General features: G+C 36.7%; 1 protein-coding gene across 1 annotated transcript in view; it reads left to right on the top strand.

Annotated features, from left to right (window-relative positions):
* The window catches only part of IL13RA1 (interleukin 13 receptor subunit alpha 1), a 54,279-nt gene that overhangs the window by 23,054 nt on the left and 4,313 nt on the right, over positions 1–26,912 (top strand). The window contains exons 6-10 of the mRNA XM_036920220.2: positions 1,569–1,720; positions 8,015–8,062; positions 8,348–8,480; positions 11,077–11,173; positions 17,214–17,298. Coding sequence (XP_036776115.2) covers positions 1,569–1,720; positions 8,015–8,062; positions 8,348–8,480; positions 11,077–11,173; positions 17,214–17,298 — 515 coding nt within the window. The remainder of the gene's footprint in view (positions 1–1,568; positions 1,721–8,014; positions 8,063–8,347; positions 8,481–11,076; positions 11,174–17,213; positions 17,299–26,912) is intronic.

Here is a 26,912-nt window from a genome sequence, read left to right as displayed (position 1 = left end):
AGACTGGTGGAGTAGTGAGGAGTGATATTCAAACTGTCTCACATTCTGGGTGGTACAGGCACTGCCGAGTCAGAACAGCTGGTGCTGCCAGGCGTCAGCCTACTAGAAAACACCCTGGACTTGAAAGCAAAATATCCACTTGAGGTCCTGGCTTCTTCATTTTGGACAAGGCATATAAACTCTGTTTAAGTGTTTCCTCATCTGTAAAATGGGGCATGTAGTCCTGCTTGACCTCAAAGGCATGTTGTAAGGTCTAAATGATGTGAGGTATATAAAAGTGTGTTGTAAATCTCTAAAGCAGTCTATGAAAAGTAATATGTTTATCTGTTTGTTGAAGTACCTGAACAGGGAGCTCGAATTCTGGTGAAGTGGTATCTGGAAAATTTATAGGCAAATAACCATGAATTGACAAAGGTTTCCAAGTTAGGGAGCAGAACACTATTTACCACCCCTTCAGATAGTCATGAAAGTGAATTCTAGTAGTGGACCAAAGGCAGCTTAGTTTGTACTGCTGAGTGAGGTGGTGGTAACTTACCGAGTGGGACAATCTGAACCAAAGCCCTTCTCTGTCCTTCCCTTTGCTTGGCAGGTTGTCCTCAGTGGGCCATTTAAAGCTCATTTTGCTACTGCTCTTCCTGGGTATTAGTGGTGACACAAGGGAGATCTTTCTCAGCTAGAAGATGAATGTTCCAGTTATTTTCTGTTATCCATTCTCTTCTGTTGCCTGGTCTAAAGCATAACTGACTCCTGAAAAACTAAATTGACTAGGCTAATTTTTTTCCTTTATTTTTAATTATGGTTATAATCACATAATATAAAACTTACCATCCTAACCCTTTTTAAGTATACAGTTCAGTAGTGTCAACTATATGCACATTGTTGTGCAGATCTTCAGAACTTCATCATGTAAAACTGAAAGTCGATGTCCATGAAACAAAACACTAATGCCTCCCACCCTTCCCCCAGCCCTTGGTAACTACCTTCCTACTTTCTGTTTCGATGTGTTTGCCTACTTTAGAGAGCTCATATGAGTAGAGTCATATACTGTTTGTCCTTTTGTAATAGGCTTACTTCACTTAGCATAATGTCCTTGAGGTTCATCCACAGTGTAGTATGGGACAGAGACTAGTCTACTGCTTTAATTGTTGTCTTCAATTGGCAAGAGAGAGTGATAGCTGGGGAGCCCCTTGTACTAGATGCCCTTCCTTACCTACCAGCTGGGGGCACATCTGGACCTATGTGTTTCTTTTCTTTATTCTCCATGTTGCAGCAGGATGTCCTGGTTATACTTTGGCCATGTTCTAACCAGATGAAGATCTGAGTTCATGTCATCTGCCAGATACCCCAAAGATGTTCCTTGGATCCATTGTACTAAGCAGTTTAAAATAAGCTTTCTCAACTAATCTTGGCTAATCAGAAATTCTAGAACTATATGTGTGATCATGTAAGGCCATTAAAAGCATCAGCCCTATTTCAGTTTAACATGTGCCCTTCATTATCTCTACTCATGTGTGTATTTCATCAAAATAAACTCTGGAAGCTAATTTGTATCCTTTAATTTCTTTCAGTGAAACCTGATCCTCCACATATTAAAAAGCTCTTCTTCCACAATGGTGACTTATATGTGCAATGGAAGAATCCACAGAATTTTTATAGCAGATGCTTATCTTATCAAGTAGAAGTCAATAACAGCCAAACCGAGACTCATGATATTTTCTACGTAAGTTTTTTTTTTAGATAGTTGTTTTCACTTGGATGTTCTTCTTTCACTTGAATTTCTCCCTGGGTAATTGAAATATCAGTGAAATGTAGCTCTCAGATTTGTCACCTTATGATGAAGATGATAATTATGATGGTAATTGAGACTTCTTGTCTGAAATAGCGCATGGTGGAAGGTTTGAGGGTTTATGGTAGTATTGACTGCAAAATTTAGGCCTATTTTTATTCTGTGTCTACCATGTGCCAGGCACTATTTTATGTGGACATGACACCTGATGAAAAGATTTTTTTCCCATGAAGCTTACCTACTAGAAATGAATATGTAAATGAGCAAGTTAATTTGAGAGAATGAATGCTATGAAGAAAATTAAATGGGGTGATGTAGTAGAGTGACAGAAGGGCCTGAGAGACTCTTAGGCAGGGTAGTCGTCCAAAGTGAAAACAGGTGAGATGCAACCAGAATGATGAGCAGAAGCTAGCCATGTGAAGATGTAAAGGTGGAGGGGACAGCAAGTACAAAGGCTCTGAGGCAGCAATGAGCTTGGCATGTGTGAGAAACAGAAAGGAGCCTGGTGTGATCAAAATATAGTAGGAAAGATGTCTAAACAGTAAGCCAGGGTCAGATCAGGTACACACTTGGAGGCTCTGGTGTGAACATTCAATTTTCTTGGTGTTTGTGGCCACAAAAGTAGTCAAATGTGAGTAGTTAGTATTTGTTGGATTATGTATGCTCCTGCTGCTCAGCATCTAATCCAGTACATACTAGAGGTCCCTGTGGGCCACGGGCATGACCAGACACAGCATAATCTCAGGGAATCAAGTCCTATCATAAAGTAGCAGTCACAAACTCAGGCCTCAGACATTTTTGTTTGGACCACAATGAAGTGGGGTTTTGTTTACCTATTAAATTTTAATTTTTTGCCCAGATTTAAAGCTGTGGTACCAGAGGAGTGTAGTTTCCATAAGGTGGTGCCTCAAGACCAGAGGGACTGCACCGCTCTTACATGCCACCTGCCAGGGCTCTGTGTCCTTTTGAGTTTTAGAAGTTGGAAACCAAGTGCTTTTAAATAGGCTTTTAAAGGAGCCCAGCATCTTGCATGTAGGCAAATTCCTTTGTCCAATTGTTTTAGCTCATCATAGGGTTTCAAAATACTAAAATAAGCCAGTGTTGACAGGCTGTAACTCCAGAGGGATTGGCCAGGTCAGCAGCTGAGCAGAGCTCTCCTGGGCATTTTCAGATGAATCTGCTGAAATAGAATGAGCATTTCCCAGACCAGAAAGCAGTGTCCCCACACAGTATTGCAGAAGAAAAAAGCAAAGGTCTTCCAAGTGGGGAGGGAAGGAGTTTGGATTTACAACTAGGTGAGCTCTTAGAAAGCTGACGTATACTGGAATATCCCAGCCTTTACTGCTCTCTTCTGTCTGAAACTGAGACACATGCTGCTTGTATTACTCATTTGGCACTGACTTATGCCCTGCTATTTACCCTGATCATGTGTGTAGGCCTTTTCTCTCCATTAAAAATATAAACTCCTGTAGGGAGGAATTAGGTGGTGTTTACTTTTTGCTGTTCCTGCTATCAATAGCTGCTAATGTGTATCAAGTGATTATGTATTAGGCATTTTAATAAGCACTTTATCTGAATTGCCTCATTTAGTCCTCACGCTAACCCCAAGGACCTAGGTCCGGTTATTTTGTCCCCATTTTACAGATGAGAAAACGCAATCTCAGAGATTACTCCTGAAGTCACATTTCTAGTAAGTGGTAGAGACAAGATTTCAGCAAAAGTCTAACTCCCAAGTTTATGTTCTTAACAGCTAGGGACCACCTCAAATCAATACTTCCTCTTAATGCTAACAGCCAAAATTTATTAAGTGTTTATGATGTGCTACACTGATACTCTTCTTTTTTTTTTTTTTTTTTAGATAATTATTTTTTATTGAAGGGTAGTTGACACACAGTATTACATTAGTTTCAGGTGTACAACACAGTGATTCAACATTTATATACATGATAATTCTAGGTACCAGCTATCACCATACCAAGTTGCTACAATATTTTGACTATATTCCTTATGCTATACATTACATCCCGGTTACTTATTTATTTTACCATTGGAAGTGTGTATATATATATATTTTTTGTGAGGGCATCTCTCATATTTATTGATCAAATGGTTGTTAACAATAATAAAATTCTGTATAGGGGGGTCAATTCTCAATGCACAATCATTAATCCACCCCAGGCCTAATTTTTGTCAGTCTACAATCTTCTCAAACATAACGAACAAGTTCTTACATGGAGAACAAATTCTTACATAGTGAATAAGTTACATGGTGAACATTACAAGGGCAGTCATCACAGAAGCTTTCGGTTTTGCTCATGCATTATGAACTATAAACAGTTCAAATATGAATACTCATTTGGTTTTTATACTTGATTTATATGTGGATACCACATTTCTCTCTTTATTATTATTATTTTTAATAAAATGCTGAAGTGGTAGGTAGATACAAGATAAAGGTAGAAAACATAGTTTAGTGTTGTAAGAGAGCAAATGTAGATGATCAGGTGTGTGCCTGTAGACTATGTGTTAATCCAAGCTAGACAAGGGCAATAAAACATCCACGTATGCAGAAGATTTCCCTCAGAACAGGGTGATACTCTTCTATATATGTACTTCTTACACAGTAGCTCATAACAGTGCATGAAGTTGGTTCTGTTTTAACCTACATTTAATGGAGGAACTAAGGCTCAGAGAGGTTAAGTAACTTGCTACGGACCACACAGCTAATAAGTATAACTTCAAAAGTTTGTCTCCATGTATTAAACTTTGACGAAGAATACCTGGTGTAATGCCATGTGCATGTCCTCACTTCATAAATTCCTGTTGAATTGAATTACCTTTTTTACAAACTTCTGAACCGAAGAGAACACACATACTATGGAGTTTATCCACCTAAATTAAAACTGTAGTCTATTTGGAATTAACTGTGTTTATACACTTAAGTTTAGATTTTTCTCTCCTAGCAGATGTTCACCAGCTGCTTCCTCTCTTCGAATGTCATCGGCTTTTTGTGTGCTGATTTTAGAGCTCAGCTGGCTAGAGTCTTTTTTTTTTTTCAAGACTTTTTGAGGAATTATTTTGCCTGATGTTCCAGTTAAGAGGGGGAAGTAGGTTGGAACATAAACTGGTGCCATCCCATGGAGGCTGTGGTTGGAGGTAGTTCATGACAGAATCATAATGGAAGGAATGACTTGTCTGTGACCACCATCTTTGCCTGCAAATTATCTGCTTGGTGCTCTGTGCCCTTGTTTTCCTTTTCTTACAGAGGTGTCTGAGCAGCTGATAAACTACATAAGGGGATTTACATTTGAACAAAAGCCCAGAACCTTCAGTTTGCAGTGACTTGCTGACTTTGGAATGTGTATATCTGGGAGGGGGGACATCAGCCTGACTGATCCCTCAAGTGCTAGTTGACACTTGTGATTCCCCAGCAGGCCTCTGATTCCAAATAGCCAACAGTGGGGTACAGTAGTCCCCAAATGGCTTTGTCTCTGCCACTATGTGAAATACTGATAGGATGGCCCTACCTCATTCAGTTGGCTTTTCAGCTCTTCACAAATGCTGGTAGGAACTGTTCAGTGCTTGGCATTGAATGCCAAAAATCATAGCTTTGTGTTCTGGTCTTTATCCTATGTTTAAACATTTCCCTGATAGAAGTTGACTGTTTTTTTCCACTTTACCGAGGTATGATTGACAAGTAAAAATTGTGTATATTGAGGTCATACAATGTGCTTATTTTTAAGGTGTACAGTGTGGTGATTTAATATACATCTACATTGTGAAATGATTATCACCATCAAGTTGATTGACACATCCATCACCTCACACAGTGACCTTTTTTGTGTGTGGTGAGAACACTTAAAATCTGCTGTTTTTGTGAATTTCAAGTATACAATGCAGTATTATTGACTATAATCATCATGCTATACATTAGATCCCCAGAACTTACCTTATAAATGAAAGTTTGTCCCTTTTGACCAACATCTTCCCATTTTTCCCAACTCCCAGCCTCTGGCAACTACCATTCTGCTCTCTGCTTCTATGAATTTGACTTCTTTACCTTTCACATAGAAGTGAGATCATACAATATTTGTCCTTCTCTTCTGACTCATTTTACTTAGCAAAATGCCCTCAAGGTCCATCCATGCTGTCACAAATGGCAGGATTTCCTTCCTTTTTATGGCTGGATAATATTCCACTGTATGTATATGTGTATATATAGATACACCACATTTTCTTCATCCGTCAGTGGACACTTAGGTTGTTTTCATGTCTTGGCTATTGTGGATAATGCTGCAGTGAACATGGGAATGCAGATAGCTCTTTGAGATCCTGATTGATTTCCTTTAGATATATACCCAGACATGGGATTGCAGGATCATGTGGTAGTTCTGTTTTTAATTTTTTGTGGAGCCTGCATACTGTTTTTCCATAGTAACTGTACTAATTAATATGCCCATCAACAGTGCACAAGGGTTCCCTTTTATCCACATCCTCACCAGTATTTATGTCTTTTATCTTTTTGATGCTAGCCATTCTAGTAAGTAATGAAGTGGTATGTCATTGTGGTTTTGACTTGTATTTCTCTGATGAGTAGTGATGTTGAACATCTTTTCATATAACCCATGACCAGAAATAGACTATTTAAACAACAGATTTTCATGTGTTGATTTTTTACACCAATTTTGAAATAGTTGCATTTAGAAACTGATCATTCTCTTTACATCAAAAAGCAAGTGACTTAAATGGTGTGAAGGAGAATTTTGCATTATTCTTTCTCTTCTCCAACCCTGTTGTTTTTGTTATATTATGCTCTTATCAAAGGAGACTAGTCTCTTTCTTTTTTTAACTTTGTATTGATTTATAGTATAGTATAGAAATAGTATACTATTGCACAAGTCATTATGCACAGCTTACTGATTTTTTCACAAGTGATTTCTGCCAACAATTTTTCATTTATATAACCAGCACCCCAGAAGCCCCATCATGATCTCTTTTGATCACTACCCTCCCAGAGAGCAACTATTAACCTGATTTGTAATCCCACAGATTAGTGTTGCTTCTTTTTAAACTTAATGTAAATGAATTATACAGAACTTAATTTTTGTGTTTGCCTTCTTCCACTCAATGTTTTATTTATGAGATACACTGACATTGTTGCCTGTAGTTGTAGTTGGTTCATTCTCATTGCATTCATTCTATTATGTCAATATAGCACATCTGATTTATCCATTTTCTCACTGATGGACATTTGGATAGTGTCCAATTAGGAGTTTCATGAATAGAGCTTTTATGAGCATTTGCATACTTATGGTGCAAGTGTGCATACATTTCTGTTGGGAATATATGGGCCATAGAGTTATATATGATTCTCTCTGGTAGATAATAGCAGTTTTCCCAAATGGTTCTGCCAGTTTACACTACAAGAGCAGAAATTCAGAGTGCTAGATGCTTCACATCCTCATCAACACTTGGTATTGTCTGCTAGGTGTGTGTATTGTTATCTTGTGGATTTAATTTGTGCTTCCTTGATGACTAATGAAGTTGAGCACTTGTTTATATTTTTAATTGCACTTTGAATATCCTTTTGTTAAATGCCTGTTCAAGTCTTCTGCCAGTTTTTCTATTGGGTTGTCTGTCTCTTTCTTATTAATTTGTGGGATAGATGTATATTTATGTGTGTATTATATATAAATATAAATATATATTATATAATATAATATATATTCAAGTCCTTTGTCAGAAATAGCAAATATCTTCTCTTACTCTATGCATTACCTTTTTTATTTCCTTAATAAGATTTCTTTTGATGTGCAAGTTTTTTATTTTAATAGAGATGACTTTCTAAAAGCTTTTCATTTATGGCTAATATTATTTTGGCCCTGTTTAAGAAATCTTTTCCTGCTTCAAGATCATGAAGATATTCTATATTTTCATCTAAAAGTTTATTGTATTTATGTATTTTTTCATTTATTTTTAACTTTCACATTTAGATCTGCAATCCATCTGAAATTAACTTTGTAAATAGTGTGAGGTAGGGGTCAAGATTGTTTTCTCTCCTGTATGGATGTGTAATTGACCCAGCACCACTTATTAAAAGACCAAGCTTGTTTCATGGCTCCTGGACCTCTTTTAATGGGATAAAAGGAAACCTTGTTAGAAATGGTTAAATAATTTAAAATGTGGTCTTTTTATAATTTTGAATTGATTCATTTTTATATTTTCAAGGTTGAAGAAGCCAAATGTCAGAATTCGGAATTTGAGGGAAACCTGGAGGTCAGTAAATTCAACATTAGATTAGCTCTTTGGGCTTAAACTCAGAGTAACTGGGGTGGGGCAGGGCAAGCATGGCCCAAATTTGAACTGCTTTGAGAAGAACAAAGTATTTTGTTCTGTGGGTTATTGCCAATTCTTTTTCAGGAGTTAAAGTCAGATCATTTGGATTGAAATCCAAGTCTTAATCATATACAGAATTTGGCAGATAATTATATTTAACATTCAGAAGCAGAGAAAGAGAATCAACTAGTAACATTCCTTGTGTGTTTTTATTTTATATCTAAGGGTACAATTTGTTTCATGGTCCCTGGTGTTCTTCCTGATACTTTGAACACAGTCAGAATAAGAGTCAAAACAAATAAGTTATGCTATGAGGATGACAAAATCTGGAGTAATTGGAGTCAAGAGATGAGTATAGGTAAGTGAATGGGATTTCATTAAAATTTCAACCATTGTGCATGGAAATTAAGCTGAAGCAGAAAATAGATTGAGAGAAAGGACTGTTCTGAATTCTTGATGCCAGCCAGAGAATACTTATAATTGAAATACATTTTCTGTTGAATTACTATCAAGACACCCAGGGTTAATTTACAATATACAGTTCTTTGAAAATCCACAATCCAAATTATATTATCCTCTCTTCTGTCCTGTCTCCATCTGAACAAAAATACAGAGCAAAAGTACAGAAGGCAGGCGTGATTATCTGCAGATTATATGATGCTAGAGGACTATCGTATATGCCAGTGAGAGAATCAAGAGTAGAACAATGACCTTGATGGCATTTAATAGAGATAAAACTGTATCCGTATCTAGGTTTCAGAAAAATCAGTTTCATTTATTAATTAAGCAGCTGAGAAAGCTATGTGCCAGGCTCAAGTACAGGCTTGAAAAGCTCTGTGCTTTATGGATATGTGTGTTGTGGGGTGGGGTATAGGGTTTTATTAGACTATAAGCTCAAAATGACTCAACATTGGACACCACATTGTAGGAGGTATGTTGGCAGACTGGAATCTATCCCTGAAAGGGCAATCAGGATGTTGAAGAATCTCAAAGTTTGGGGAGGATCAGTTGATGGAAGTAAGCTTGGAGTCAGAGATTGCTGAATTCTGATATTGGAGATATTGTCAGATAAAAGAGGGAATAGGCTGTCTGTTTTTGTGGCTACATGGGGCAAAATAGGACCAACTTAAGAATGCTCTAACAGAGAGACAGGTTGTTGAGGTAGTCAATTCCCTATTGATTGAGAGGCTGAAAAAGGCAGGCATGTGCCAGGCATGGTTGTATTAGTTATCTATTGTTGTATAACATTTTCCCCCAGAATTTGGTTGTTTGAAAAATATGTATTTACCATCTCACCCCATTCTGTGGGTCAGGAATCTGGGCACAGCTTAGCTAGGTATGTCTGGTTCAAGTTCTCTCATGTGTTTACAGTCAAGCTGTTGGCTAGTCCTGCAGTCTCATCTGAAGGCTTGACTGGGGCTGGAGAATCCACTTCCAGGCTCACTTATGTGGTCATTGGAAAACCTCAGTTCCTTTTTGGCTGCTGGATGGAGGCCATAGCAGGTTGAATTATATCACCTAAAAGGAAATGTCCAAATCCCAACTCCTGGTACCTGTGAGTGTGACCTTATTTGGAAATAGAGTTTTCACAGATGTAATATAGTTAAGATGAGGTCATACTGGCTTAGAGTAGGCCCTAAATCCAATGACTAGTATCCTTATAAGAAGAGAAGATACACAGAAACAGAGAGAGATACATAGACCCATAGGCCATGTGAAGATGGAGACAGAGATCAGAGTGATGCAACTGTAAGGATTCACCCAGGGATTCCTGAGCCACCAGAAGCTAGGAAGAGGCAAGGAGGGATTCTTCTCTAGAGCGTTCAGAGGGAACATTGCCTTGTTGATATCTTTGTTTTGGACTTGTAGCTTCCAGAACTGTGAGAGAATACATTTCTATTGTTTTAAGCCAACCAGTGTGTGGTGATTTGTTATGCAGCTCCAGGAAGTTAGTAGAGGCTTCCCTCAGTTCCTTGCCACTTGAACCTCCCCACAGGGCTACCTTATGACATGGCAGCTAGCTTCTCCAAGTAATTGATCCAAGCAAGAGACGGTGCATGAGAGAACACTCAATATGGAAACCACAGTCTCTTTATATGCTATTCTCAGAAATGACCCACCACTGCTGCTGTTCAGTTCTTTACATGTGAATCAGTCAGTCCAGCCCACCCTCCAGAGGAGGACATTACACAAGGGTGTGAATATCAGGAGGCAGAGATCATTTGGGGTCATTTTAGAGGCTGCCTAACACAGTGATGCTAGACCCTGATGGCACTTTCTAGATGTTCATGCCCTAGTGGAAAAGATGAGCATGTAAGTAGACATACGGCATTCTATGTGTTAGATGTAGGAAGGCAGTTAATGAAAGGCTTTGGAATTGGATAGTGCTGGATTTGAGGCTTGACTCCATCTTTACTAACCACTTTTAGATGAGCCACTAAACTTCTTGGAGCCTTATCTTTCTCATCTGTATAAATGGGAAAGAATATTATCTATTTCTATAGCATAGATATAAACATGTAAAAACCCATAATATGATATCAGACATGCAGTGGGGATTCAACTAAGAATAGTAGTAGTGGTAGTTGTTAGGATTAGTTTAGGTGTTCTAATAGTGGTAAATATTCAATAAGAAAAGATAGTCACTGTTAATGAAATGATATATTTAACAGATACAACATATTTGTTAATAGTGTCTGACCCACTTAAGATATCCTGGTTTCATATAATCCTTAAGGTGGAATTTTAGAATTCCATGTATTCCTCCATGGAATCTTAGAGCAGGACTTTATTTTCACTGTTAAGATAACAGAAGGTAAGATAATTGAAGCACTTTGAAAAATAGGTTCAGGTAGAGGGCAGAAATACCCCATTAGTCTAATATAACTGTTGCTTGGTTTATTTCTAAAATGGTTTTATTTTTCAGGCTTTTCTGTTTGCTTTCCATTATCCAGGTAAAAAGGACAATCCCACCCTCTACATCACCATGTTACTCACCATTCCAGTCATCTTAGCAGTTGCAGTCATGATCCTTCTACTTTATCTGAAAAGGTGAGGCACCTGCCCAGGCAGGCTTGATAGTTTCGATTAGCCTGGTTGCTATGGTTCTTATTCGTTGTGAGGCTGTTTGACATTTGCTGAGAGTATTGGAATCATTTTGGCTGTACATGGCTTTTGGTAGTATGACATGGCAAAGAACTATTACTGTGCCTGTTTTCTGGTGAGAAACGTGTTGGATTAGTTTCCTGGGGCTTTGCTCAGACACCGTTTTCTTTGCATGTGTTTAGAATTGTTGATAGGCCCTATGTTCACTCTGCTTTTTCAGATGTCTAACGTATCAGCAGTTGATTGGTAGCTCTTGGAATGAGGTTTTAGAAATGGAGACCATTACTAGTTAAATGATTTGTCTGATATTAATGTAGTTATATACATGAGTCTGGAGTTAAGGGACAGGTCTAGGCTGGAGATTGCTATTTATGGTTGTAGAAAGGACAACTTTAGCAAGTTGTTTCTAATATATGATATACATTCCTGGAGAGTGTCTGACTTTATCTCACCATGGGGACTAGTCTGGTGCTGTTATTTGCTGTGCATTAAATGCCTAATGTTGGAAAACATTATTAAGCTGGGTCCAGAACCATTATTTTTTATATTTATTTTTTTATTATGGTATCATTAATATATAATCACATGAGCAACATTGTGGTTACTAGATTCCCCACCCCTTATCAAGTACCCCGTTATTACAGTCACTGTCCATCAGCATAGTAAGATAACATAGAGTCACTACTTGTTTTCTCTGTGCTATACTGCCTTCCCCATGCCCCCCCATATTATGTGTACTAGTCATAATGCCCCTTATTTCATTTCTCCCTTGCTTCCCACCCACCGTCCCCAGTCCCTTTCCCTTTCATAACTGTTAGTCCATTCTTGGGTTCTGTGAGTTTGCTGCTGTTTTGTTCCTTCAGTTATTGCTTTGTTGTTATACTCCACAGATGAGTGAAATCACTTGGTACTTGTCTTTCTCTGCCTGCTTGTTTGACTTAGCATAATACCCTCTAGCTCCATCCATGTTGTTGCAAATGGTAGGATTTGTTTTCTTCTTATGACTGAATAATATTCCATTGTGTATATGTACCACCTCTTCTTTATCCATTCATCTACTGATGGACACTTAGGTTGCTTCCATATCTTGGCTATTGTAAAAAGTGCTGTGATAAACATAGGGGTGCATATGTCTTTTTGAATCTGAGAAGTTGTATTCTTTGGGTAAATTCCAAGGAGTGGGATTCCCGGGTCAAATAGTATTTCTATTTTTAGTTTTTTGAGGAGCATCCATATTATTTTCCACAATGGTTGAACTAATTTACATTCCCACCAGCAGTGTAGTTGGGTTCCCCTTTCTCCACATCCTCACCAGCATTTGTTTTTGTTTGTCTTTTGGATGGTGGCCATCCTACCTGGTGTGAGGTGATATCTCATTGTGGTTTTTATTTGCATTTCTCTGTTCAACAATGTGGAACATCTTTTCATGTGCCTGTTGGCCATCTGGATTTCTTCTTTGGAGAAATGTCTGTTCCGATCCTCTGCCCATTTTTTAATTGGATTATTTGCTTTTTGTTTGTTGAGGCATGTGAACTCTTTATATAATTTGGATGTCAACCCTTTATCTGATATGTCATTTATGAATATATTCTCCCATACTGTAGGATGCCTTTTTGTTCTACTGATGGTGTCCTTTGCTATACAGAAGCTTTTTAGTTTGATATAGTCCCACTTGTTCATTTTTGCTTTTGTTTCGTTTACCCAGGGAGATATGGTCATGAAAAAGTTGCTCATGCTGATATCCAAGAGAGTTTTGCCTATGTTTTCTTCTAAGAGTTTTATGGTTTCATGACTTACATTCAGGTCTTTGATCCATTTCAAGTTTAGTTTTGCATATGGAGTTAGATAGTAATCCAGTTTCATTCTCTTACATGTAGCTGTCCAGTTTTGCCAACAACAGCTGTTGAAGAGACTGTCATTTCCCCATTGTATATCCATGGCTCCTTTATTGTATATTAATTGACCATATATGCTTGGGTTAATATCTGAACTCTATTCTGTTCCACTGGTCTATGGGTCTGTTCTTGTGCCAGTACCAAATTGTCTTAATTACTGTTGCTTTGTAGTAGAGTTTGAATTTGGGGAGCGTAATCCTCTCTGCTTATTCTTCCTTCTCAGGATTGCTTTGGCTATTCGTGGTCTCTTGTGGTTCCATGTGAATTTTAGAACTATTTGTTCCAGTTCATTGAAGAATGCTGTTCGTATTTTGATAGGGATTGCATTGAATCTGTAGATTGCTTTAGGCAGGATGGCCATTTTGACAATATTAATTCTTCCTACCCAAGAGCATGGGATGAATTTCCATTTATTAGTGTCCTCTTTAATTTCTCTCGAGTGTCTTGTAGTTTTCAGGGAATAGGTCTTTCATTTCCTTGGTTAGGTTTATTCCTAGGTATTTTATTCTTTTTGATGCAATTGTGAATTGAGTTGTTTTCCTGATTTCTCTTTCTGCTAGTTCATCATTAGTGAATAGGAATGCAACAGATTTCTGTGTATTAATTTTGTATCATGCATCTTTGCTGAATTCAGATATTAGTTCTAGTAGTTTTGGAGTGGATTCTTTATTAGGGTTTTTTATGTACAATATCATATCATCTGCAAACAGTGACAGTTTAACTTCCTCCTTACCAATCTGGATGCCCTTTATTTCTTTGTGTTGTCTAATTGCTGTGACCAGGACCTCCAGCACTATGTTGCATAAAAGTGGGGAGAGTGGGCATCCCTGCCTTGTTCCTGATCTTAAGTGAAAAGCTTTCAGCTTCTTGCTGTTAAGTATGATGTTGGCTGTGGGTTTGTCATATATGGCCTTTATTATGTTGAGGTACTTGCCCTCTTTACCCATTTTGTTGAGAGTTTTCATCATGAATGGATGTTGAGTTTTGCCAAATGTTTTTCAGCATCTATGGAGATGATCATGTGGGTTTTGTCCTTCTTTTTGTTGATGTGGTGGATGATGTTGATGGATTTTCAAATGTTGTACCATCCTTGCATCCCTGAGATGAATCCCACTTGATCATGGTATATGATCCTGTTGATGTCTTTTTGAATTCAGTTTGCTAATATTTTGCTGAGTATTTTTGCATCTATGTTCATCAGGGATATTGGTCTGTAATTTTCTTTTTTGGTGGGGTCTTTGCCTGGTTGTGGTATTAGGGTAATGCTGGCTTAATAGAATGAGTTTGGAAGTATTCCCTCCTCTTCTATTTTTTGGAAAACTTTAAGGAGAATGGGTATTATATCTTCTCTAAATGTCTGATAAAATTGAGTTGTGAAGCCATCTTTCTGGGAGTTTTGTTCTTGGTTAGTTTTTTTGATTATCCATTCAATTTCACTGCTGATATTTGGTTTGTTCAGATTTTCTGTTTCTTTCTGGGTCAGTCTTGGAAGGTTGTATTTTTCTAGAAAGTTGTCCATTTCTTCTAGGTTATCCAGTTTGTTAGCATATAATTTTTCATAGTATTCTCTAATAATTCTTTGTATTTCTGTGGTGTCCGTCGTGATTTTTCCTTTCTCATTTCTGATTCTGTTTATGTGTGTAGACTCTTTTTTTCCTTGTTAAGTCTGGCTAGGGGTTTATCTATTTTGTTAATTTTCTCAAAGTACCAGCTCTTGGTTTCATTAATTTTTTCTCTTGTTTTATTCTTCTCAATTTTATTTATTTCTTCTCTGATCTTTATTATGTCCCTTCTTCTACTGACTTTGGGCCTCATTTGTTCTTCTTTTTCCAGTTTCAATAATTGTGAATTTAGACTAATTCATTTGGGATTGTTCTTCCTTCTTTAAATAGGCCTGGATTGCTATATACTTTCCTCTTAGAACTGCCATTGCTGCGTCCCACAGAAGTGGGTGTTGTGCTGTTGTTTTCATCTGTCTCCATATATTGGTTGATCTCTGTTTTAATTTGGTCATTGATCCATTGATTATTTAGGAGCATGTTGTTAAGCCTCCATGTGTTTGTGGGCCTTTTTATTTTCTTTGTACAATTTATTTCTAGTTTTATACCTTTATGATCTGAGAATTTGGTTGGTACAATTTCAGTCTTTTTGCCTTTGCTGAGGCCCTTTTTGTGGCCTAGAATGTGGTCTATTCTGGAAAATGTTCCATGTGCACTTGAGAAGAGTGTGTATCCTGCTGCTTTTGGGTGGAATGTTCTGTAGATGTCTGTTAGGTCTGTCTGTTCTAATGTATTGTATCATTATTTTTATATTATTTTAACATGCACTAATTTTGTGCCTGTTTATGTCACTGGCATAATTCTAATAGCTGGGGTTATAGCAGTGAACAGGACAAAGTCCCTATCTATATTTTAGTGGGAGATACATATATGTGTGTGTGTGTGTATGTATGTATGTGTTTATAAGTATATGTAAGTACATAATACATGGTTCATGTATATATGTAAAATAAATAATAAATACTATGACTTCACATATTGAGTAGTGAAGTTTTGGGGCGGGGAGAGAAAGACTAGGAAGTGATAGGAGGCCAGGGCCTCTCTGAGAAAGTGACATTTGAGGAGAGACTTAAAGTAGTAAACAATTCAGATATTCAAAGAAAGAACATTCCAGCCAAGAAAAGAGCAAATGTGGAAGCCCTAAGTCTGGAATGAGCTTTGTGTGTCTTTTTGGAGTAGTGTGTGCAGGGGTGAGAGTGACAGGAGATAAGACTGGAGAGGTTGGCAGAGCCAGATCATGTAGGCTGTGGCAAGGTAGTGAGATTTAATCCTAAGTGTTATGGGGAAACACTGGAGAGTTTTAAGTAGAGGAGGGACATGATCTGATTTGCTAATAAAAGGTCATTGTAGGTGCTGAGTGAAGAACTGACTTGGCCAAGAATGGAAGCAAGTAGACTAGTTAGGAGGCATTGCAGTGCTCAGGGAGAAAGGTGAGGGTAGCCTAGGCTATCTCTCAAAAATGGAGGCAGTTAGCAATGGAGGAAGTAAGATGTGGTCTGATGTGGAATATGTTTTGTAAGTAGAATTGATAGCACTTGCTGATGGCTGCTTGTCTGTGGGAGGTGTGAGGGAAGTTGAGGATTCAAGGATAACTCTTAGATTTTTGGCTTCAACAACTGAGTGAATGCTGGAGCCATTTACTGAGATGGAGAAGATTGTGAGCAGAGCTGGCTCCAGGGGAAAGGCGAGGACTTCAGTTTTGAACATAAGTTTCAGATGCCTGTTAGAGACCAAGTACAAATGTTAAATAGGTAGTTGTATACATGAGTCTAGAGTTTAAGGGAGAGGTCTGAGCGGGTGATAAGATTTTGGGAGTCCTTGGCATGTAAATGGATTTAAAGCCCTAAGCCTGGAAGAGAGCACTCATAAAGTGAGGGAGCTAAAGAGGACAAGGGAGTAAACCCTGATGCCACATCAGTTTAGAGACATAGAAGATGTGGTAGGTCTACTGGTACTGTAATATGCAAAAATAGAGAGGAGAGAAGTAAGATAAAGAAAAATTAAAGAGGAATGTACCCTGTTCTCAGAAGATTATTTTTTTCATAATTATAAGCCGTAAGCCCCCATCTAGTCTATAATAAGTAAAGCACCATTATTATTTAAATGATAGGATATAATTCGCACACACACACACAATCATACAATCATAGCCATGTGAGGTGCTGAATGTATTAATTAGCTTGACTGTGATCATAACTTCACAATGTACTCATAAAGTGAAAACGTCATGTACATCTCAAATATATACAATTTTTTATTTGTCAAGTATTTCGCAACAGCTGAAAAAATTTTTTTAATGATAGGGTATAAGTAATTTTCCTATCCTGCTGGCCCCTTGCTCCCCTCACACTTGATATTCTTAGGATATTGATTTCTCAGCTTGTTCTGGAAATTTCTTCACAACTGTTTTATCACTAAAGATGACTTGTGTACTAAGTCTGTTGTCCAGGCCTTCTTTAGTATGCCTCTATTTAAGTGGGACATTCCTGTGGGATGGAAGATTTGTTCAAAGATGTCTCTGTTTTCTTAAAGGCTCAAGATCATTATATTCCCTCCAATTCCTGATCCTGGCAAGATATTTAAAGAAATGTTTGGAGACCAGAATGATGATACCTTGGTAAGCACTGACTCCATGAGGTCCGAAGTTGTTCTTTTTTTGAGGCTATCAGATTTTAAAAAATTTTTGTAAATATACATAACATAAAACTTGCCATTTCAAACCATTTTTAAATGTACTGAGAGTTCAATGGCATTAAGTACATTTATAGTGTCGTGCAAACATCATCACTGTTTCAAGAATGTTTTCATTCTCTCAGAGTGAAACTGTGCCTATTAAACAGTAACTCTGCATTCCCCCAGCCCCTGGTAACCTCTGTTCTACTTTCTGTGTCTATGAATTTGCCTATTCTCGGTACCTCATAGATGTGGAATCCCGTGATATTTGTTCTTTTGTGTCTGGCTTCTTTCCCTTGCATCATATTTTCAAGGTTCATCCATGTTGTAATATGTGTCAGAGTTTCATTTCAAAATTGGTTATTTTAAAGTACATTTTATCTAAAAGAGTAAAGAGCTGATTTACAATGTTGTAGCTCAGGCTAAGCATTCCATTTAAGAAGTCCCCAGAATACTTTGCCCATCTCATCTCTGGGTTTGGTTCTGTCTGTGGGGTGGGGAACCTATTTGATCCAAACTTTCAGTGGAGGAGACTTCTTTATGAAACTAGCCAAATAGGCAGGCCTCTGACTCTTGGATAATTTTTAAAACTTGACTTGGGGAAATAGAAAGATAGGGTAAACAGTTGAAGTAGATTTTGTTCATGCTATTGCTTAGAAAGCCAGCCCCTTAAAGACATGGAAATAGAACAACCCCTACCCCACCTGTTGTAGTTAGTTTCCTATAGACTATCTTGCTAGAATTTGTGGTTGAAGACCTAAGGCCTTAGGGAAACAAAAGAGTTTGAGGTTTCTCTGATAAATACATTTGCCCAAATAAAATAAAAAAGACAGTAACTGAAATAAATATCAATATTATTGTATATATATTAAATTAGTAATATCAGGCATAGGGCAGTTAATTTAGGGAAGTAGTACAGTATAGGAGATAATAGCCTGGGCTCTGGAGTCGGCTTGTCTGAATTCAAATCTCTGCTGTATCATTTACCATCTCTTTGACCTTAGGGCACTTCCGTAACCTCTCTATACCTCAGTTTTCTCACTGAGGTACCCAGTGAGATGTATTTATATATACCCAGTGTGCTGTATTTAGAATTTTTCAATTTGGAGTTTTAAGCAGGGCACACAGTCTACCAATTCATGTCAAGTGCTACTGTTCCCAATTCTCACTGTGGTTTCACACGTTGGCCTAACAGGCCAGATCCCTGAAAGGTGTTTGAATATGCTACCTCTCTTAGCAGAATGAAGACTAGTCAAAGTGCCATGACACAAATGTCCAATGTCTATGAAAACATGTTTGGACTCACTAATATATATAACACATACAACCAAAGCATTGATGAAATATACATTTCCAGTCTAATACATTTCTAAAAAGTGATAATATCCAGTGTTAACAAGGGAGGGGGGAACTGACACTTTTCATGCACTGCTAGTGGGCCTGTAAAATGGTATATAGTTGACCCTTGAACAACATAGGGAGTTAGGGGTGCCAACCCCCCATAAGTTGAAAATCTGTGTATAATTTTTGACTTCCCCAAAAGTTTAGTAATCTACTATTGATCAGAAGCCTTACCAATAACATAAACCATCAATTAACACATATTTTATATGTTGTGTATTATATACTATATTCTTACAATAAAATAAGCTAGAGAAAAGAAAATGTTTTTTCAAATTGTCAGATCTCCAAATAATTTCCCAGTGTATATATTGAAAAAAAAATCTGTATGCAGGTGGACTTGTGAAGTTCAAACCCTTGTTGTTATAGGGTCAACTGTATGTTTTATCTGGAGGGTGACTTTTTATAAAATGTAACAACAATCTTTGACCTTTTAATTATACTTTTAGGACTCTATTTTAAGGAAATTATACTTTTAGGAATCTATTTTAATCCAACAGTGATACAGGGATATCAGTGCATCATTTGTTTCTGACATCAAAAATTAGAAAACAAAGAAACATCAGCAATCAAGAAAAAAGGTTAGGTTTTCCAAGCATTTATTATCATAGCAAAATATTATGATGCAAGAGTAAGAAACATATCACAGATGTGTAGTATATTACAATCCTAATTTTTATTAAAATGCCTTAATATATACATAGAACAATGAATGAAAATGGGTCAAAATGATAATCTCTGGGCAGAAGGACTATGGATAATATTATCTTTTCTCTACTTTTCTGAAACTTCCAAATTGCTTATAATAAGCCTGTATTACTTCTATAATAAAAAGAAACCCTGTACAAGTCATTAAGGGAAAAGAGAATATTGTGGCCATCCGGATCTGAGAGATAATAGGGACTTGAACTTAGGTGGTAGCAGAGGAGATTGATGCAAGAGACATTATTAAAGGAAACTCAGTGCAACCTGGTGACTCTGTGTGGATACTGAAAGGTAGGGAGAGTAAAAAACAATTTCAAGGTCTCAAGCTTCAGTGATAGAGTGAGTGATGGTAACATTGACAGCAAAATCAGATCAATTATCTTTCATAGAGATGGGAAAATTGCTCTTTTTCAATTTGCTGTCTAGAGGATAATATGTTGTACTGATGAGTCAGATAATTCTATAATTTAGTGAGGTGGGTACACTGACAAGATGGACCACTAAAAGCATAAGATGTTTTTGTTTGTGACGATTACAGAACATTAAATAAAATCAGTGTTTAAAAGTATAATAAAAATGCCAGACCAGGGGTAAGGGTAATAGAATGAATTTTCATGTTTGTCTTTTAACCAAATGAATAATCCACTTTCTCTACATAGCAGCAAGCCTTACAAATTGAACTGCATATACGCAGAAAAACTAACCTTTTACTTCTAGAATCATTGAATTACAGTATGAACATGACCTTAGAGGTCATCTAATGAAGGAGATATTTACATGTTTAATTATTTATCTTTAATTATAAATTTTTCAAAACTGTATTCGAGCCCTATCCTCTCACTTTAGAGATGGGGACATTGGGGGCCACAGAGAAATTCCTCAAGGACTGTTCACCTAGAGAGGTAATTTCAGAATCTGAACTAGAAGTCATTGTAGCCCCAGGTTACCAACTTCTAATCCAAAGAAGTAATGCATGCCCCTCCCAAACATTTTTTTCACAAATAGTAGAAGAAAAATTTCTTCTAATAAGTAGTGGTTCTTTAAAACAAAAAAAAAAAGCGTGTTTAGGTGTGGCCACAAATAAATCTCCTGTATAGTTTTCCTTAAGGCTTCTAGTGTTTTGACAATGTTTTGTTCATTACTATAGTAGTATTTTGGCCAACAACATTTCTTCCTGTTGCTTTGCTGTTTGCCTTTTCTTTGTGACTAATTGGGCTGCTGGCCATATTTGGGGACCGGGGAGCTGTGCAGAGGGAATTGCTTCTCCTCTGTATCTGCATTTCTTTTTCATCCATAAAAAATGGTATTTTCTTCCCCCACTTCTTGGAAATCAATTGTATTATCACTACTGTGCCAGTTTTGCATTCCTTGGAGTTGACTTCTAAATCCTGCTGATTTTTTTTTTTGGTACTTCAGTCTGTATCTTAGAAAACTGAGAATATGCTTTCCTACATAGCCAAAATAGCATGACCACACTTTAAAAATTTTAATTTCTTAGTATCATCTAATAGTCCATATTTAAATTTTTCCAACTGTCCAGTTGGCATGAGACAGATAATGTCCAGTCATCCTGCCATTAGTGAAGCTAAGATTGAGCACTGTATTTAAGATGATAACAAGTGTGGCCCCTTCTGCCATGTATACTTACTATCCCCTTGCCACATGAAGACAGTCTGTGGGATATTATGTTAGCTCCCTGTCAACTCTTCATAATGCTTTTTATGCCAGCTGGTATCCTTGCTTGAATCAATCATTTCATTAGGGGTTATGGAAGGATGATTTTTCACCTCTGTCATTTAATTTACATTTATAAGCTGGCACTTTTCTATAAAGCACTACTTTTGGTCATCCACTAGACTCTTTGGTGGTTCTGGAATTCAGTTTCTACTGGAAAGGCAGGATACATGTTTAATTTTTAAAGTGAGGGGTTGGATTCATAGCCACCTCAAATGGTACTAAGTTAGTCCCCTCCACACCACATTCAACTAGTTCTTTTTTAAGATGCAGTGATTTTAAAACATGGGGATCTGCAACTCATATTGTACAATCTTCTATTGTGAATGTTGATCTGAAGAAGACAGAAGGTAATCAGGTGACTTGCATACAAAAGTCCCATGTTTTGCATGGTGCTTAGGTGCATGAAACGCACTTCTATGGAAAATTCAGTGTGGCAAGTAACTAAATCTTAAAAGTACTCTTAAACTGAGACTTGTCCCATTATACTATGAAAGTTGTTTGTTTCTTTATAAAAGCCTGTGTAGCACACTATATTTCTAGAATTAGATGACTTAACAACTAAAAGCCAGTTGTGTTAGCCTCCTAAACATTGATTTTTTCCATCTATGCTGTTTATCTTTGACTATTATTCTATTGTTAATTGTCTTGCTTAAAACATTGGTAGTGTAAGAATTGAATTATGGCCTGGTAATTTTGTGAATTTTTTTTCTACAAGTAATTTAAAAATTAGACTGACACATAAAACACAAAATTGAGTAATAGGTCAGAATATTTGTTCTGTTTCTTACATGAACATATTTATAGAAGCAGTGCTCAAGGGTAGGGCCATGATGCTAATGATGAGTGAAAATGAGTAACCCAAGTTTTAGGAATAAAAAAAGGCAATTGAAAAAATTAATGTATTCTTAGAAGCTATTTCTGCTACAGTGTTTACTTCATGGAAACAGATTGCTTTTTTCCTGTCCAACACAGCTAAGCACTGGGTCTAATGACCAGAAACCAATGAAAGTGTAATGTTCAGGGTGCATTTTTAGAAGTTAAAATACTCTTTCTTTCTTTTTTTTTCAGTTTTTTTAATTTTAATTTTATTTTGGTATCATTAATCTACAGTTACATGAAGGACATTATGTTTACTAGGCTCCCCCCTTCACCAAGTCCCCCCCACATACCCGTTCACAGTCACTGTCCATCAACACAGTAAGATGCTGTAAAATCACTACTTGTCTTCTCTGTGTTGCACAGCCCTCCCCGTGCCCCCCCACTATACATGTTAATCGTAATGCCCCCTTTCTTTTTTCCTGCCCTTATCCCTCCCTTCCCACCCATCCTCCCCAGTCCCTTTCCCTTTGGTAACTGTTAGTCCATTCTTGGGTTCTGTGCTTCTGCTGCTGTTTTGTTCCTTCAGTTTTCTTTTGTTCTTATACTCCACATATGAGTGAAATCATTTGGTACTTGTCTTTCTCCACCTGGCTTATTGCACTGAGCATAATACCCTCTAGCTCCATTCATGTTGTTGCAAATGGTAGGATCTGTTTTTTTCTTATAAAATACTTTTTCTTTTAAAAGCAATACATATTTATTGTAGAGACATGAGAAGTATGGGCAACCGAAAGAGAAAAATAAAATCTCTCCTAATCCTATCACCCAGATATAAGCATCTTTATTAGATTTGATGTGGACAGACTAGAGAAATTGAAATACTTTTATTGGTAAATGAAATATTAGTGACAGCAATAATAATAGTTTATACTTACTGAACTTTTGCTGTATGTCAGATAATTTTCTAGCACTGCCCTCATTACTTTGTCCCCAATATCTCCATTATATAGATGAAGAAAATAAGGTACCAGAGGGGTTATGTGTAATTGCTCAGTGTTACATTGCTAATACACAGCCAAGCCAAGATCCAAGTTTAACAGATGTCAGAGCTGAGACCTGAACTTAGGCATCCTGATTCTCCAGTCTACACCTTTAACCATTCATATTATATGTTTTAGTAAAATGCTCATATTTAATTTTTTTGAATTTAGCAGGTGAGAAAGAAACCAGTGGAACTAACGGAATTTCTGAACTTTTGACAAATTATAAAACAAACTTTAATTATCATTAAAAAAAGCAATTTTTCCATATGTTCTCCTCATTCTCTCCCCGTTGTTAAAGTTGTCCATCATCTACACTGTCAGTGCATATAACCATTATGTACTATATAATGCATAGTATATATATTATAGTCTCCCTACAGCTCCCATTTAGACTTAATTCTGTAAGGGTATGTGTTTGATGCTTATTACTGGTATTTATGTTGGTGTCTCTCCAGTCATTTTGGTTATTTGAAGCTCTAAAAGTTTTCTCAGAGACAATTCATGGAACCAACATTTCCTGAATTATTCACACCTTGATGGAGTTTACTGCCTTAATTATTGAAAGTCATTTTATTAGATATAAAAATCCATGGCTCGAATGTTCTAGCCTTGGGCATTTTAAATATGTCATCCATTTTCTTCTGGCATCAAATGTTGTCAAAGTCTGCTGACAATATAATTTTCTTTCTTACTAAAATACTTGGTCTATTTTGCCTGGTTGTCAAAAGACTTCTTTTCTTCAAAGTCCAGTAACATTACCAGAACATGTCTTGGGGGTGTTGGTCATTCTGGGTTGATTTTCTAAGGTCCATGGTGTGCCTTTCAGTATATAGATTCAAATTTAAAAAATTTTTTTCAGTAAAAATTTCTTCACTTATAGGCTGTATTTTGTTCCCTTGTTTTCTTTGCCTGTCTTTTGTATTTGTCACATCCTTGAATAATTTTCATCTACCTTCATTTCTTTTTTATTAAAAAATCCTCCTTTTCATCTTCTGTTTCTCTTAAGATATTATCTATTTTGTTTAGTTGCCCCTGTGTTCCTTCTAGCTTAGTCTTCATTTCTGAAATAATGATTTTCTTTTACTTCCAATTCTTTCCTGAGTCTTATCATGTCACTTCTGAGTTGTTCTTTTTCTGAATTTTTATATTACTCTATATCATGTACATTTTTCATATCATATAACATTTTCTTAATTTTAACTAGTTTTGAAATACTCAACTATAATTTTCATCTATATTTTTGTGGATGTATCTTTCTGGCATGTTTTAATTCTGTAAGGATATTATCCTATTGCTTATTTTTACATGAAATTAGCTTTCTCGAACTTTTAGAAAGAGGCTTGGCTTGATTTAGGATATTTTTTTCCTAACCTCATGGCTATAGAATTCCATCTTCCATTGTTTTTGACCATTCAAAATTACAGTGAATTACTTTCTAAATTCTCCTGTCAGTCTTGTCTGTGCCCTTGAGTTTTGTCTCTCTTATCTGTCCTGGCTAGTGTGGAGCCTGTCCCCACCAGTCGCTCCTGAGAGTGGGATTTCGCCCAGGACGGGGTCTTCGGTGGCTCCCAAGCTGTGCTGCAGACTCATTGCACTCAAACACTATTTGAATGTGCAAACCCCTGCCAGTCTCTGTTGGTCATGAATTAGCTTGCTGAGGTTTGAGTGAGGTATTTAAGAGTTCTCAGATCTATCAGATGCCCTGCTGATTCCCTCTCCATACTCTTCCACAGCTGATACCATTTTGCTCTTACAGCTAGCTCTGATTTGTCCCCACCCACTCATATTTCAGGGCTCATGAGGGAATCATTTTGATCTGATTTTGTGGGAGATTGTGTCTGTCCTTTTGGTTTTGCTGCCCTACTTACCCTACTTTACCTTTCCTACTTGTATTTTTTATGGTGTCATTTGGGGAGATTCACAAACTAGGCTGCCAACCACTGCTTTTCTCCCAGGATTGCTCTGTAGACTTCAGACCACAGATGAACTCCTGCCTGCCTCTTGCTTGCGTGTGTACAGCTTGCAAGCTTAGAATGATTTTTATACTTTTAAATAGTTGAAAAAATCTAAAGAAGAATACTATGTCATAGCACATGAAAATTACATGAAATTCAGATTTCAGTGTCCATGAATAGTTTTGTTGGAACATAACCATGCCTATTCCTTTATATATTATCTATGGCTGTTTTCATGTGACAGTGGTAGAGTTGAGTTATTGTGACAGAGACTAGTTGGCCCTCAAAGCTGAAAATACACCATCTGGCCATTTACAGAAAAAGTGTGCCAACCCTGATCCTGTAATTCTCTTTTTAATGGCTAAATAGTATTCCATTGTGTGAATATATTCTGTATTTAACCAAGTCCCTATTACTGCACATTTAGATGAATTCTAAATTTCATTATCATTGGCATCATTTTGCAGCTAATAAGAGCATACAGATTGTATTATTTTCTTGGAATAGATCATTAGAAGTTAAGATTGCTGGATTAAAGGAGATTACTCATGTTTTAAATTCTTTGATATTGACAAATTGTTACCCACAAACCATATACAGGTTAAATATCTGTTAAGGATACTGGTTAAACAAGTTATAGTGCATTCATGCAATGAAATACTATTCAGAGGTTAAAAAAAGTAAGGTAGATCTATTTTACTAATGTATAAGAATATATCATCTGTGCTGTAAAACACTCTGGTTACATGCGTAGAGTATGATTCCTTCATATTACGGATATAGGGGTGTTAGAATACATACACTTAAACTTTTCCCAAGAAGCTTAGAGTACCACTAGGTTATACCAACTTACATACCTACCAGTAGTATGTCTGAGTGGTTGTTTGGCCACACTTTTACCAGTGTGAATATATCTTGTTTTTTACAAAATTCTTGCCAATTTGATACAGAGTAAAAGGGATATCTTGTTTCAACCTTTATTTTTCTTATATATTCATTGGTTTAAATTAATTCTTCTATGAAATTCTCATTCATTGTCCATATTTCCCTGCCATTTTCATCTATTTGAAACTTGGTGGTTTGTAAATATCTGTTTATATATCAGTTATTACTCCTTTGATTTGTCATATATATTTGCCTTTGTATTATATACTTAGAGTAATTAATGGTATATAAAAGTTTTTTTCTCCTGCAGTCAAATCTGCCTTTATTTTTTATGCATAGAAGGCCCTTTCCTACCTCAGTTTATATAATTGTTGCTCAATATATTTTTCGAGTACTTATTTTGGTTTTGTTTTTTATGCTTAGGTCTTCAGTCCATAGAGAATTTATCCGTGTAGGCTATGAAGTAGGGCTTGACTTTATTTTTCAAATGCTTAGCCAGTTGTCTTAGTGCCATTTATTGAATAAGCCATTACTTCAAGGTTATATAATTTTTCCAGTGTGTTTTTTATTAGAAGTGCGAGCATGTCATATTTTTAAAAATCAGGTTTATTGATTTCATTTACATTCAGTAAAATTTTACTCTTTTTAAGTGTACAGTTAGAGGAGTTTTAGCAAGTATATGCAATTTTGTAGCCACCACTCCAGTCAAGGTAAACATTTCCATCATCCCTGCAAAAGCTTCCTTGTGCCCCTTTGCACTCAACCCCTGTCCCCTGGCCCTATACTCTGGCAACCACTAATCTGCTTTCTGTCCTGAAAGTTTTGCCTCTTCCAGAATGTCACATAAATGGAATCATACAGTATATAGATTTTTGATTCTGGCTTCTTTCACTCAGCATAATGCATTTCAGAGACATCCATATTGTTGTATGTATTAGTAGTTCATTTTTTGTTTTTTTTTATGATCATGTGAGGCATTTCCTATTACTACAATATCTTGGTACATAGATATT

This window comes from Manis pentadactyla, chromosome X (assembly GCF_030020395.1).
Source record: "Manis pentadactyla isolate mManPen7 chromosome X, mManPen7.hap1, whole genome shotgun sequence".
Classification (NCBI taxonomy): Eukaryota; Metazoa; Chordata; class Mammalia; order Pholidota; family Manidae; genus Manis; species Manis pentadactyla.
This window is presented reverse-complemented; position numbering and strand designations above follow the sequence as displayed.